The sequence below is a fragment of the Sarcophilus harrisii genome, chromosome 1, assembly GCF_902635505.1.
Source record: "Sarcophilus harrisii chromosome 1, mSarHar1.11, whole genome shotgun sequence".
Classification (NCBI taxonomy): Eukaryota; Metazoa; Chordata; class Mammalia; order Dasyuromorphia; family Dasyuridae; genus Sarcophilus; species Sarcophilus harrisii.
The window spans coordinates 687,436,500-687,452,816 of NC_045426.1; the positions used below are offsets into that span (position 1 = coordinate 687,436,500).

The 16,317-nt window shown below is 38.9% G+C and overlaps 1 protein-coding gene across 2 annotated transcripts in view; it reads right to left on the minus strand.

Annotated features, from left to right (window-relative positions):
• Positions 1 to 16,317, minus strand: part of P2RX7 (purinergic receptor P2X 7) — a 39,556-nt gene that overhangs the window by 12,591 nt on the left and 10,648 nt on the right. For both annotated transcript variants that reach the window (XM_031948558.1, XM_003761038.4), the window contains 5 exons: positions 10,545 to 10,617; positions 7,454 to 7,550; positions 5,325 to 5,405; positions 5,069 to 5,198; positions 2,719 to 2,855 (listed from right to left, as the gene is read on the minus strand). In XM_031948558.1, the coding sequence (XP_031804418.1) occupies positions 2,719 to 2,855; positions 5,069 to 5,198; positions 5,325 to 5,405; positions 7,454 to 7,550; positions 10,545 to 10,617 (518 nt within the window). The remainder of the gene's footprint in view (positions 1 to 2,718; positions 2,856 to 5,068; positions 5,199 to 5,324; positions 5,406 to 7,453; positions 7,551 to 10,544; positions 10,618 to 16,317) is intronic.

A 16,317-nucleotide genomic window follows, 5' to 3' on the forward strand; every position in this document is an offset into this window, starting at 1 on the left:
TCTCTCTCTCTCTCTCTCTCTCTCCCTTCTCTCTCTCCCCACCTCTCCATTTCTCTCCCTTTCTCTCTTCCCCTCTCTCCATTTCTCTCTCTTTCTCTCCCTCTCCTTCCTCTTCTCTCTCTCGTTCTCTCTCTCTCCCCCCTCTAGATCTCTCTTCCCTCTCTCATAACTATCTTTATATTCCCCATATATAGCCCTTCCTCCCTCCAACAAGAGATGAGCCACATAAGATTTAAAGAAACGTTTTCCAAGAGTATTTTAATAAACTTCTATAATAGTAATTAGTATATTTTGATATTCCATGTTGGTATGGGATCCAAAGACAACTGAGGTAGATTTGGGTCCCTGGTGATTGAAATCTATACGTGGGCACAGTGCCCACTTCCCACGAGGGACCATCTACTCCTCTCCACTCAGTCTCAGAGATGGCAGCTGGGGAGAGGAGATCTAGGTGACCAAAAGTGGGAGTTTCTGAACCCTATCTCTCTGAGTCCAGGTTTTTTCCAGGTTTCCAGGACTGAGTACTTTAGAGAAAAAAAGACTACTTGAAGGCATAGAGGAAAGAATTGGAGGCAAGGGAAAGCATCACAAGGGGGTCAAACCCCAAGAATCTTGAATAGAAGATAATAAAGCACATGGTCCTCTACATCTTTTTCCTCTCTTCCTTTTCTCAATCCCCTTATCTTTCTTCTTCTTTTCCTCTCCCTCCCTCCCTCCCCCCCCTCTCTCTCTCTTTCTCTCTCTCTCTCAGTCTTTCTACTCTGTCTGTCTCTATCTGCCTCTCTGTCTTCTCTTCCCATCTCTCCCTCCTTATATCGTCCATCTTTCCCCACTTCCTCTATATCTCCCTACCCCCTGGGAATTTGAGGGAAATATTTTAAATTTTATTTTTCTTCCTAAAAATAACTTTTAAAAACCTAACTGAATGAAAGGTTAGAAAGAAATCTGATGGCTGAAGACAAGCTGCATTCATTTCAAATTATTATTTCAAAGCAGACAGAAGTTAACAGCATTTTATGGTTTTTAAATTAATGGTTTCAATTGTAAATATGTTAGGATGTGGAAGTGAATGTAAAGCTAGTTTGGTAATTCAGCACATTCAAATGCAAGCTAAATAGAGAATGCTGGTTTTGGTTTTCTCTCTTACTGACATACAAGTTCAACAAGGAGCAACAAGGGACTGAGCCACAATGTTGGGGAACAAATTTATGCCTTTTCCCATCACCTTCTGAGAAAAATAGAAGTGTATCACATAACCTGCAGAGTTCAACTGTAAAGAGATAGTAGAATGTAAGCTCCCTGATGACAGGTGGGAGTTCATTTTTGCCTTTGTATTCTCTGCATCTAACACTGTACTCGGCACATAGTAGGTGTTTAACATGTGTTTGTTGAATTGAATTGATTTGGATTGAATAACAGCCATAACCTGTCTTCTCCTAACTTGTAAGATTATTTTGAGAAGAGCTTTTGGGGAAATCTCTCTGGTATTGCCATTTTCTCTTTCTACAAAGATTTTCTCTGTTGCCTATTCAGTGAAATACATAATCTAACACTTTATTCTTAGTAAATATCAATGTTATACCTGTCTCTGTTTCCCAGAGAATTTAACATCACCCTAGGAACTCATGTTCTCAGACTTAGCTTGGAGAATCAAAGGACATTTACTAGCATCAAATTGACAGATTGCTCCTTATGGTTTCCCAATCTAGCTCCTGCTGACAGGAAGGCAATGTCTAATCGTGTTCATTTTTCCTGTAATGATCACAAAGTATTCAGCCAGAAGATGCAGCATTAAGTAAGAGCGTGAGCACACACACACACACACACACACACACACACACACACACTCTTCTGCCTCCCTCTATCCTCTGCCAGTTTCTCAAAAAGTTTACAAAAGCTTTCTCCCTATTCTGGTGCTTTGAAGGACAGGATTTAGAGCTGGAAGGGACCTTAAAGATAATCTAGTGACTCACTCATTTAGTAAGCATCTATTAAATAGTAAGCCGCTAACATGTAATTTATATAAATAATAAATATAATAATATATATAAATAATAAAGGGAGGTATACAGGTAGGACTGCTAAGTGGCACTATGGTACATAAAGAGCTGAGCCTGAATTCAAATCTGGCTTTAGACATGTACTGACTGTGTTAGCCTGGGCAAGTCACTATACCCTTTTTGCTTCAATTTCAAAATGATATAAAAAAGGAATGGAAAGCCATTCCAGTACTTTTGCCAAGAAAATTCCAAATGGATTCATGGAGTCACATCTATACTGGACACAACTGAAACAATTAAACAAAACAAAAGGTACATGGGTAAGTAGATACATAGATAGATGATAGAAAGATAGATGGATAAATGGATGGATGGACGGATAGGTGGACAGATGGATGGATGGATAAGTAGATAGATGGATAGACACATAGATACATAGATGGATGGATATGTATAAATGGATGTATAGATAGATATATGGATGGATAGATGGAAAGAGAGAGATAAGTGAATGGATAAGTAGACAGACAGACAGACAGATAGACAGATACATGGATATGTACAGATGGAGGGATAGATAGATGATAGATAGACAAATAGTATGATAAATTTAAAGATGATTAAGATGATAAATTTAGCATCTTGATGTACCAGAAAATACTGGCAAAACTTAGGAAATCCAATCACTTGCTCTTAATGACATCTTGTAGTGCTTTACCTGAAATTATAGCCAGGATATAAAGACTCAATGGTGGTCCTGTCATCAAGACGACGGAAACTATACTTTGGGCGGCAGGAATGAAACCATCGGTCTAAGTTGCAGTCCCAGTAGATCTCAATGCCCATAATTCCACCCTGGAAACATGAAACATGAGATAACATTAAATACTTCAGCTTAAAGGTTCACTTCACTATTATCAGGGCTAGACATCAGCCAAACTGATCTACAGTCTCCCACAAATGGCGTTGAGGTTTTCTACTATCGATATCTTTGCTCCTTTGCTCCTTTATTGATCCTTCCAGACCCAACCCAAAGAATACAATCCAAAGGGACTCTCTCCCTCCACAAGCATTTATTATTCATTTTGATCATTTAATATTAACCATTGCTATTTAATATTATTAGTGACATTTTTTATTTGTATATTTCCTAGTCTTCAACTCAATTTAAAACCCTTGAAGGCAGAGATTGTATTTTACTCTGTACTCTCTAAGACCCCATAGTCCAGTTGGTATTCAATACAGCTAGATGAACATTCACAGGGAATATTGTAAGGGGGATTCTTTTTGTAGTGGGGAATGGATTAGATAACTTCTGAAATTTCTTCCAACTCTTGAGGTTCTATGTCTCTGTGCTAAATGTTTGTTGATTGACACCTTACTTGAAGGTTAAAATAGAAATTCAAGGCTTCTTGGTTACAGGGTAGAAATCAACTTCAGCAGTGAATTGAACCTCCACAGCTAATCATTGAGGCAACTAGATGATTTAATGCACAGAGTATGCAAGCCTGAAATTAGGAAGACTCAGCTTCTGGAATTCAAATGCAGCCTCAAAAATTTACTAGGTTTGTGACCCTGTGCAAGTCACTCAGTCCTGTTTGCTTTAGTTTCCTCAGCTGTTAAATGAACTGGAGAGGGAAATGGCAAATTACTCTGATATCTCTGTCAAGAAAACCCCACAAGGGATCATGGAAAAACTACTGAACAAGAACAAAAGCTGATCATTATTTAGAGTTCATGAAGTATGCATTATATTAATGGATATTTTATCACATTAATGGATAATTTTGTTCAGTCATGAAGCACTTTTCATGACCTCATTTGGGGTTTTCTTGGCAAAGGTACTGGAGTTTGCCATTTTCCTCTCCAGCTCATTTTCCAGATGAGCAAACTGAGGCAAACAGAGTCAAATGTCATCCTCAGGGTCACATAACTAGTAAGTGTCTAAGAACAGATTTGAATTCAGGTCTTCTTGACTCCAGGGCCTGCACTCTAACCATTATACCATCTAGATGCAAGATACTAGCCCTATAAAGCAATAAATTGGTATTTATTAATACTACATAACAAATATCTATTCAAAGCGCTGAGGATATAAGACCAAAAGTCAAATAACATGTGCCACCAATTCTAATATAATCTATTTCTGGAGAAACTACCATTCTCTAAATCCCTTGGTTTGGATATTACATGGACAAGATGAAAAATAGTACTTTTAAGAGCTTTTTATGTGCCATATTTTCATGAAGTCATTCCTCGAATTGCTGTTGCCCTCCCTTCCAAACTCTCTTGTTTTTAACGACTTTGTGTGTGTACATATTAACTTTATATTTATACCTGTTTTTACATATTTGTCTCTCCCATTAGAATGTAACTTTTTTATGAGTTGGGATTGTCTCATTCTTTGTATACTTCCAGTTCCTAGCATAATATGTGGCACATAATATGCACTTAATAAATACTTGTCCATTGATTGATAGCAGCCAAGCATGATGCTAGGAGTTAAGGATACAAGGGAAAAAACTGAATTAGTTCCTGGGCTTGAGAAGCTTACACTCTAATGCAGGAGACAACAGATAGAGGGCAGTGCCATTTAATTATGAGAATCAATTCTATTCCTAGTCCTTAGTTTCAGGAGGATTGCTCCAGATTCTGTGTGGATAATTAAATCAGTTTTGCAAGTCCTAAAGCTTACGCTATTTATGATAATAATGATGATGACGATAATGATGCTGTAGATGATGATGACGTAATCTGGACTTTGCACTTAGCATGGTGCCATTATTCTCTCTATCCATGAAAAGTGTTATAAAAATTTTCCAGGCCTGAAGCCCAGACCAGAATAATTTTATTCATCAGGCCTTTGCTTAATGACATGTAGACTAGTAGACACTGTTTCTCATTATCTTGAAGGGAGAGCACAATACTGTGACCTGACCTACCGAAGTGTAATGGATGACACGGCACCTCATGGACATCTTCATGGTGGTCTTCATCTTAGACTACTTTATACTCAAACTTTTTAAGGTGAGAAATCCCTTCTTTGCCAAAAAAAAAGTTTTTCTCACCTGTATAGCCACATCAGAAAAATTTTCCCCTACTTCTCGGAAGATATCTCCCAGCCTAAAGATTGGACACTGTGGATTCTGAGTCTTATGAAATGTACAAGTAATATTGACTCCTGGTAAAATGTTTCTTCTGCAAAAAAAAAAAAAAAAAAAAAAAAAAAAAAAAGGAATTCCATTTTTAGAAGAAGGAAAATTTTCATTAAAAAGTTGTGTTCACCTCATTTTGGGGGCTGAGTCAGGAACTTGGAACACTTACGTGGTATAATTGTGGCCTGGGAAATCAATGTTGTTCTTTATGAGCACAGTGAAGTTTTCGGCACTGATTAGGAGAGCTGGCCTGAGAGGAAGAAATAGAATATGAATGGTAAGGACCATGGCTCAGTTCCAAAGCTCAAAATCTTTGACAATGTCAAGAGCTGTTATGACAGCTGAGAGTCTAATAAGGGGATCCAGCAAACACAGAGAAAATTAGAATGCAGAATAATCTTTGGAAAATCCACAAGAGAAGTGCAAACCGATGAGTTTTAATATGAGACAGTTCATTATGGACTGGGAATGTGGGGGATGGTGAAAGGGATGTGCTTCAAGAAGAGCTAGGTCTATAAAGAAAATAGCTAGAACTGCTTGACAGGATCATGGGATTTAGAACTGGAAGGGACATTAGAAGTCTTTATTTTACAGATGAAGAAACTGAGATTCAGGGTAGAAGATAGAGAAAATTCTGCTCTCCCATCTCTCCTTAAAGTGGCAAAAAAAAAAAAAAAAACGATTCTCTTTCAAGGACAAGGTTTTGTTTGTCCCCTAGACTCCTGCAGAGCTATAGAATTCAGCCTTTTAAGCGGCCACCAGGGACTGGTGTGACCAGTCTTTCTTAAGTCAAGGTCAATCACCTCTTCCAATTCAAAAAGGAGGAAAACATAGCTTCTAGGATTAGGCAGGTGTCCTCAGCCCTTATTAGAATTCATCTGGACTATTGTGTTAAGTATGGGGCTTATGGTTTAAAGATAGAGATAATAATAGCCAACATTTTTATAGCTTGGGACATGCTTTATAAATATTAGCTCATTTTATCTTCACAACAATCCTGGGAGGTAAGTGCTGTTATTATCTCCTTTTTGCAGATGAGGAGTTCTAAGCAACTAGAATGAGATGATAGGCAATTTCAGTAGCTTGATGCATCCTGAGCTAATATTGAATCAATGAATGGAGGCATGCATGTAAAAACAGTGATTAATTTGTCAGAAACTTTGCTAAGCACTGAGAAGAAGAAAAAGAAAGAAAGAAAGAGAAAGAAAGAAAGGAAGAAAGAGAGAGAGAGAGAGAGAGAGAGAGAGAGAGAGAGAGAGAGAGAGAAAGAAAGAAAGAAAGGGAAGGAAGGAAGGAAAAAAAATCATGAATCCCTGCCCTAGTAGAGTACACCTTCTAAAAGGGAAAACAATGTATGGAGAGTGGGAGGGCAGAGAGGAAAATCAAAGGACGGTGGGTAGAGCACATAGCACATTTGATTAGTATGCCCTTTTCAAGAATGACCCTGTTGATTTGATTACAGTCCCCAGAGCTAGAGATGAGTGGGGGATGGAGGTATTCACACATCCTTATCCCTCTGACAGTAGAGTATGTCTTTTTCCTAAAGTCTTTTACTTTTTTTTGAAAGAAAATTGGGGTTAAGTGACTTGCCCAGGATCACACAGCTAGTGGTAAGTGGTAAGTGTCTGAGACGAGGTTTGAACTCCTAAATTCTTTTAAAAAGTCAGCCCTCAGTATTTTTCCCCTTCTCTCACCACTGGATTCTAAAGATACTGTTTAAAGACAAGTTTCAGTGAAAGGATGTGTGTTCCCAGAGAAGAGTCCTGAGACATGATAGATTCAAATCTTATGGGATCTGAAGTCCAACCCTCTCATTTAACAGATGAGGAAACTGAGGCTTATAATGATTTAATGACTCAATCAGGATCACCCGACCACTAAATGTCAGGAAGGATTTGAATCCAAGTCTTTCTGATTCTAGGTCTAGTTCTTTATCTATTATACCCCAGTGATTCTCCCCTTCTTAGCTTCTACCTTTTGTGTTAAGCAGCTTTTGGGTAGAGACTAGCTGTGTATATATCTAAGTCCAGTCTATATGTTAGCTACCTACCTGCTGTCACAGCTTTACTTGATCCCACAAAAATTAGATATATGTTCTACTTTGTCACTGCAGGCACAGATTCAAGTGACTCATTCATTCATTCATTTGTTCATTCAACAAACATCGATCAAATAGGTTCCATGCAGAATCAGACTATTCCCAGAATTGAGAGGGACCAACTACAACAACCTGTATTTTACAATTCACTTCAGTTAAGATACTGAGGAAGATGGAAATGGATAACACATCTTACTTACTTAGGAGCATCTCTTTCTGGTTCCACGGGGCACCAAGCAGAGACCTCGCAGGTCTTTTGGGTTGCATTGTACTGCACGCACCTTCCTGTCTGAATCCCTGTAGGAATCACATATTCTTAAAAATGGAAAGGACCTCTTAGATATCCCAACTCCCCTTTCCCAGATTGAGACATGACTAAGGCATCGAGGAAAATCTTCTTTCTAGGTTCCCCATTAAGCTCAAACAGAAATAATAATCCAGTAATAAGGAAAATCAAAACAAGTTTTTGCATGGAACAATGGAAGCCTCAAATCTCCTCCTACTTGGCTGAACCAATCCTCTTCTGTCTTCTTGGCTGGACTTCCTACTTTGGAGGTACTCAAAGGCTCTGTCTGAGGTCCTTCTCTCTATAGTCTCTTTCATGATCTCATGTGTTCCCATGAGTTCAATGATCATCTCTATGCATTTAACTCCAAAGCTATACACTCAGCCCTAAACTTCTTCCTGAGCAGTGGTTCTGCAGCACCAAATGCCTACTGGGCATTGCCCCTTGGAGGTTCATAGGCATATAAGACTCAAGTTGTCCTAAATAGACTTCATTATCTAGAATGAGAGAGAGAGAGAGAGAGAGAGAGAGAGAGAGAGAGAGAGAGAGAGAGAGAAGAAGGGGAAGAAGGAAAAAAAGGGGAAAGAAGAAGAAAGAGGAGGAGGAGGGGAAGGAGAAGGAAGAGGAGGAGGAAGAGGAGGAGGAGGAGGAGAAGGAGGAGGAGGAGGAGAAAAAGGAGGAGGAAGAGGAGGAGGAAAGACAGAAAAAGGATTAAGGATAGAGAAGATTGAGGCAGGATTCTAGGCCTCAGGGAAGTAGCCAGGAGATAAAGAGAGACTGGAGATTAGGGAGAGATAACAGATGATTGTGAAGGCAATCTGCAAGTGGAAATGTGTTAGGATCAAGGGCACAAATAGAGGATTGGTGTTGGCAAGAAGAATTACCTGTTCATCGGAAACTGAAACAGAGTAGAAAAGTGGGGAGAGAATCCAGACTTGGCAGGAAAGAGAGCTGAAGTCAGGAAGACCAATTAGGAATCAATTACCTCCAGCTAGATCTGACCACATCACTACCTTGTTCAAAAAGGTCCAGTGACTCTCTGTTGTCTCTAGGAAAGCATACAAACTTCTCTTTCTGACATTTAAAATCAATTCTTGGTCTGACTCCAGTCTACTTCTCCAGGCTTATCATATTTCACTCCCTTCGTGTACTCTTATGTTCCAACCAAATTTTTTATTTTTACTTGACCCAGTGCCTGGTACCTCTTAGCTACTTAATAAATACTTTTTGAGAGAAAGAACTGATATTAATTGAATACGGACTTAAGCTTGCTATTTTCCACTTTCTTTTTTTTTTTCTTTTATTCGTCTTATACAAAATGTCTAATTATTTCCACACATATAACCTATATCTGATTGCTTACTGCCTCAGGGAGAGGAGGGGAAGGAAGGATAAAATTTGGAACTCAAAACTTTGAGTAAAAATGTTAAAAAAAAAAAAAAGTAAATTAAAAATAAAAAGCTCTTTTAAAGTTGTCCAAAAAATAAATACTTTTTGATTGATTGATTGTTATATATGACATTGTATCTCCTATCTCTATACCTCCATAACATCCTACCACATCTGGAATATCAACCACTTTTAGAATCCCTGGCTTTTTTCTTCCTTCCTTCCTTCCTTCCTTCCTTCCTTCCTTCCTTCCTTCCTTTCTTCCTTCCTTCCTTCCTTTCTTTCTTCTTTCCTTCCCTCCTTTCTTTCCTTTCTTCCTTTTTCCCTTCCTTCCTTTCTTCCATCCTCTCTTTCTTTTTGTTGCTAATAATATCTGCCCATTCCCATTATCCTATATCTACTTTGAATATCTGTTTTTTCTTTATGTGGCCACATGTTGTTTTCTTCAACAAAATTTAAACTCCTTGAGACCCCCAATAGTCCCTGCCCTCAGGGAGCTTATCTTGACAGTGTCTGACAACAATAATTTAGGAATTTAACAAATTCTTATTGATTGATTGTTCATTTGAGCTTCTTCTAAAGAAAGCTCCCTGAGGACAGGCAATGTTTGTGATCATTTGGATATTACGCATTGCCCAGGTCAGTTAGGATGCTCATTCTGATGAGGTGAATGATGTATTACCTCGTTTTACCACAAGAGGGGAGAATGATGAACGTGAACTTTGCTATAGGTTGGGTTTCCTGAGGATTCACCTGCCTGATGGTAATGGTGAGTGATGGAAGGAAGGAAATAAATTTAAGTGCTTAATAAATATTATCTCATTTGATCCTCACAAAAATTTTGGGAGGGGATAAGTATTATTATTATCTCCATTTTATAGTTGAGGAAACTGAAATTAAGTGAGTTGCTTGGGGTCAAAGAGCTAGTAAGTATCTGAGGCTGAATTTGAGAGGGCCCAATGGCCTATTTATTGCATCACCCAAGGCAAAGCTCTTGAGTCCTGCCAGAGGCTCAGGTATGGTGAGAACAGTATCCTCAGGTCCTGTGTAAATTAAGCTAGTTTTTCCCAATACTGACCTAAAGCTCAGCTCCTTGACCAGAATCCAAAAAGAGCCAGATCAGAAAGTCCTCCTGGTCCTCCCTCAGGTAGACCAGCAGGATAACCAATGCCACCATAAAAAAAACTGAGCTCAGCTGAATCAGTTATATCCACCTGGAATATCTTTTCCCTGCCCTGAACGTCTTTCCTTGGCTACAGCTAAGTGAATCTTTTGTTAAGTATTAAATGTGCCATGTGCATTTCGTTCCCATGTTTAATCTAAACTATGAGACTACTTTGAATCAGGTCTCTCTTAAGACACTTATGTAATTAGGAAAAGGAAATAGAGTGTCAGCTTCTTACCCAGGACTCAACTTTCTCTCACAGTCTTTTTTTTTTTTTTTTTTTCCTGAGGCAATTGGGGTTAAGTGACTTGCCCAGGGTCCCAAGGAAGTGTTAAGTGTCTGAGGCCAGATTTGAACTCAGGTCCTCCTGACTTCAGGGCTGGTGCTCTATCCCACTGCACCCCATAGCTGCCCCTATCACACAGTCTTAGGAACTTGAAAGAACAGATACCTTTGCTCAGTGGATCCTTCTTGCCTTTTTTACATCCCCAATCAGTGGAACAAAGAGTTATTCGGGTGGGATACTGCAGAGGAAAGGACAGGACAAAACAGAATAAGCAGCCACGCTGAATTTACAAAGTTCACAGTACTACCACCTAGCAGCTACATAACCTTGTTGGGGAGGGGAACAGTGCTTTTATCTCTCAGTTTTCTCATCTGTTAAATGGGGATGATTATACAGAATCTCAGAGATGAAAGGCTGTTCAGACTGTGATCCAGGCCGACTCATACCCAATTAGAAATCTTTCTTGTAATCTACCTGGTGAGCAGATTTTTTCGGTATCATCTATCATAAAGGATTGTTGCATAAGAAAAGTGCTTTATAAGTTTTAAATGATAGGGATATAAGAGCTATTTTTACTTTAAAAAAAAAAAAGGATGTCAGTCACCATGGGACTTTCTTCAGTGATAGCTAGAGAAAAACCATTTGGTAGGGAGGTGAGGACCCGGTCTAAATATTCCACTGGCTTGAGGGCTGAACAAGGGAGAGAGTATCAAAGACTGAGCATCTCAATTGAAAGAATCAGCAGGGGATGCAGGTAGGACATGAGCCAGCAGCCTTAGCTGGCCTGAGATAATGAGATCAGACCTGAACTTTGCCCATAAAAAATGCTGTTGTTGTTTAGTCACTTAGTCATGTCCAACTATTCTTGACCTCATTTGGGATTTTCTTGGGAAAGATACTGGAATGGATTGCCATTTCCTTCTCCAACTCATTTTACAGATGAGGAAACTGAGGCAAACAATTTTAAGTGACTTCCCAGGGTCTCACAGCTAGTAAATGTCTGAGGCAAGATTTGATATTTTCTTACAAAGACATAGGAGAAGTTTAACATTTCCTTCTCCAGCTCATTTTACAGATAAGGAAACTGAGGTACACTGTGACTTGCCCAGGATCACAGAGCTAGGAAGTATCTAAGGCCATATTTAAACTCAGATTCTCCTGATTTCAGGATGGATCCTCTATTCATCATGGCATCTAATTATCCTCAAGAATAGGCAGAGAGGTTTATGGGAAGAGCTTTTGGAAGTGAAAATGAATGATTTTTATTCTCCTCCTTATGCTTTGAGTACCTAGTAGTGAATTGTTATTTCCATATGTTAAATTGAAACAGATCTGAATCTATACTTGGCAATTTTTCTGTAGAAAATGCCCTTTGGCATGAGGAACACAACTCTTTTGTCACTCGTCACTATCCATGTTCCTGATCTGTAAAATGGAGGAAGTGGACAAAAAAATCAGCTCAGAAGCGATAATCTCAAGATCTGGATTCAAATCCTGATTTATTGCCTTTATGATCTTTGGTAAGTCATGTTGTTGAGCCCTGGATAATAAGCCACAGCCACCGCCTCTTCTTGCAATTAAGACTGGAAAATTGAGTTTAAAAAAAAAAAAAAAAAGAGCCGGGGGAGAGGGGACTTTGAAGCTCCAACCACCTTTATATACCATTGTGTCATAAAACCCAGGTGCATTATCTCAGTTCTTGCTAGGATAATTCCTCTTCCTTTTGAGTATTGCCCCTCATCTTGCTGTCTCCTGCCCTCGACCTTCTTATCTTGACTCCTATCCTGGCAGAATTAAGTTATGGTCCTCTCCTGGAATTGTGACTTGGACATCCTCCCAGTGTTCTTGCCCCCCTTATCTACCTTTGTTTCCCTTATAAGATTGTATACTCAGATTATGTATTCTGTTTGCAAATCCTAGTTAACTAAAACCCCATATAAATTCTCCGCCTCAGTGTATTTGTACTGAATGCTTTGGACAAGAGTCCCATGGGGTCCATTAGTTTAAACTCTCCACATTAAAGATTGAAAACCAATCTCTGCTTGCCTCAGTTTCTCTGTATTGCAAAGTAACTTTTCTAATAATAATAGCTTTTTATTTTTCCAAATACATGCAAAGATAAATTTCAGCATTTACCCTTGCAAAACTCTGCGTTCCAAAATTTTCTCCATCCCTTCCCCCCACTCCATTCCCCTAGTAATCCAATATAAATTAAACATCCACAATTCTTCTAAGCATATTTCCACATTTATCTGTCATGTGACTTTTCTATTTCTGTTTCTTTACCTATAAATTACAGAGGATAGAATGTAAGCCCTCTGTGAATAGGGATATTTTTCATTTTTTGTACTTCTAGTCCCACTGCCTGGCACAACACATTTATTGATTGGTCCATTGATCGATCAGATGATCACTCAAGTTTCCTTCCAACTATCTTCACAATTTTTAATCAGTATGTATCTAGGACACCACCTCTCCCCCTCCATGATCCACCAACATGGCTCAGGGAAAGCAAGCTTATTTCAACAGCAAATTGAGCAAAGTTTAATGAAGAAAATAAATTTGCTCTATGGTGTAGCCTAAAAGAAATTCTGAGAAGATTTCCCAACTTTAAAATTAATAACAAGATATCATAGGACTAAAGATTTGGAGCCAGAAGGGACTTTGGAAATTCCATTTCACTGATGAAATAAATGAGCTCCTGAAGAGTCAAAATGATTTGCCTGAAGTTACCTAGGGAATTAAGTAGCCAAGGCAGAATTTGAATTTAGATCCTGTAACTAAATTCCTTGATCTTAACTTTACAACATACATTTATTTCTTCACTCTCTGATATTTGGGACTATATGATATATGTTTTTTTCCTCTTGCATTTTAATATATAATTGGGAATTGACTGAAGGGATTGTCCTGAAAGTCATAGTGAAGTTTTAAGCTTTAATAGCTTATAACTTAAGCTTTATCTTTTAAAGCTCAAAACTGCACTAAGACTTTTGGGACACTCTGTATATTAAAAAATGTGTAGTTAAGGCAGAAAAGCGGCAACAATCTGGATTTATAAATTCATGAGATCCTAGATCTAGAACTGGAAGAGTCCCAGAGGTCGTTGAGTCTGACCTAACTTTACAGAGGCTCAGAGGGAATAAAAAGACTTGTCCAAAATTCCCTAAACACTTTCAAAACTAGGTCCTTGGAAATGATGAGGAAGCAGATTTCAGAAAAACCTGGAAAGACTCATATGAACTGATGCAAAGTAAAATGAGCAGAACCAGAACACTGTAAATAGTAACAGCAACAATGTATGATGATTAGCTGTGAATGACAGCTTTTCTCATCGATACAATGATTCAAGGTAATCACAAAGGACTCATGATGGAAAATGTAACCACTTCCAGAGAAAGAACTCTGAATGCAGATGGAAGCATGATATTTTCCCTTTCCTCATTTTTTCGTGTGTTTTCCCTCTTTTGATCTTTCTTCTTTCACAATATGTTTTGCTTGATTGTACATACGTCACCTATATTAAATTGCCTTTTTTTTTGTGGAGGAAATTGGGGTTAAGTAACTTGCTCACACAGCTAGGAAGTGTTAAGTGTCTGAGGCCAAATTTGAACTCAGGTCCTCCTGCCTTCAGAGCTGGTGCTCTATCCACTGTGCTACCTAGCTGTCCCTTGCTTGTTTTAGGAAGAGGGAAGGGGAAGGAAAAAATTTGGAACTCCACATTTTGTAAAAATGAATATTAAAAATTGTCTTTATACGTAATTGGAGAAAAAAAATAAAGTACTCTAAAAAAATAAATGGACCAAAAAACCCAACCTAGGTCCTTGGGATCTGAAACCCAGACTCTTTCTGGTACCAATCCTGCCACTAATTCTTTGCATTATCTATGATGTAGAACCCAAGTCTCAAAAAAAAACTGGGAAAATAATGCCTGCCTCAAATGGTTGGTAGGAGGCTTAAAGGAAATAATGTAGAGTCTGTAAAAGCCATTTATAAAAGGATTTGTCTATAGAAGGGACCATTACATTTCCTGCTGGTTATAAGAGATGGGGCACCATGCCAACAGAAAATAAATTTCAGCTTGTGAAAAGACAATACCAGGAATAAGGACTTGTTTCCCAGTCCTTTGTGCTTCTGGGCTTAGGAATGTGTTTCTCTGAGCTCTCTCCAGTCCAGCAATTATTCACTGTGCTTACCAGAATTATTCTCCTCTTTTATAGACTGATTCCTAAGCCTCTATTACTTAAACAGTGCCTTGGCAAACCAATGCACACGAAGGAGGAATACACATTTCTTGCCAAAAAGAGAACTGGAACCCAAAAACAGCCATGTGGCCTGGAATTAAGCTTAGCTTGGCTCGAAAGCTGGGAAGAGTCGTTTCTGGGAATTGGGGGAAGGCAGGAAGTACTCAATGGAAGTGGCTGCCCACTTCATCAGGAAGGTGGGGGAGTGAGACATGGAGAGAAGAAATATCGAGCCAAGAGGAGTGCCTGTTACCGAGGTAGGAGAGTCAGGGGAACTTCAATTTGGCTGTGGGTCTGGAGAAAACAGATGGTTGGGGCTGCAACCAGGATAGGAAGCACAGGTGGTCAGAGTCAGGCCCTGCCTTCATAATCATGGCTGATAATAACTGGCATTTACAGAGCACTTTGGGGGCATCTAGGTAGTGCCATAGTGCATAGAGCACCAGGTGTAGAGTCAGGAAGACTCATCTTCTGAGTTCAAATCTGACCACAGATATTTATCAGCTGTGTGATCCTGGCTAAGTCACTTAACCCTGTCTGCCTCAGTTTCCTCATCTGTAAAATGAGCTGGAGAAGGAAATGTCAAAACACTCTAGTATCTCTGCTAAGAAAACCTCAAATGGGGTCACAAAGAGTTGGACATGACCGAAATGACTCAACAACACAGTACTTTAAGATTGGCAAGTTGCTTTGTGTATATCATCTCAGTTGATCCTAGCAAACAGGAACCGAGATTGTTTGAGGAAAAACCAACTTCTCCCCTTCCCCCCTCAAAATGTTCTTCACTGTTGCAGTTTCGAGATCATATATTTAGAGCTGGAAGCAGCCATCCAGTTCCACACCCTGCAGATGAGGAAACTGCAGCACAGGGAAGTAAGACTATCCATAGTCACAGAGCTAATATGTTGTCTGAGGCAGGATTCAAACCAACCCTCTATCCGCTGGACCACAAAGAGTCCTTTGAATTGAGGCATTATCTGCAGAAGGCCTCTGTTAAAATTCATTTACATTAAAATATGATTTATCTCTAGATAAAGAACTGATAATCTCAAGTACAGATCAGAGCATATTTTCTTCCTTCCTTCCTTCCTTCTTTTCTTCTTTCTTTCTTTCTTTCTTTTTTTGCAAGGCCATTGGGCTTAAGTTACTTGCCCAATGGGTCAGACAAACTAGTAAATGTTAAGTATCTGAGGCAGATTTGAACTGAGGTCCTCCTGAATCCAGAGCCAATGTTCTATCCACTGTGGCATCTAACGGCCCCTTTTCCTTTCTTTAAAAACAAACAAACACGGTTAATGTAGAAATTTATATTTCATGACATATATGTATATATATATATATATATATACATATATACACATACATATATAAATGAATATCACATTTCTTGTCCTCAAAAATAGATGGGGGAAGGATTAAAGGTGGGGAGAAAACTTGAAACTAAAACTAAAAGCAATTTTTTTTTTAGATTCAGCTACATTGCTTGTGGTAGGGTAATGAATGGGGGGAGAGAGCATTATTGTGGGTTAATGAGCACATCATATTAGAATCCTATATTGATGATTTGTGCCTGACTTGGTAGAGCCTTCCAAGTTCATATTGATTTGATAAGCCACAGTCGGATATTCTACACCTTGACCCCAACACAGTGAAGTCATTTTGGTTCTCTTGGAGAACAAAGGACAACAACCAAC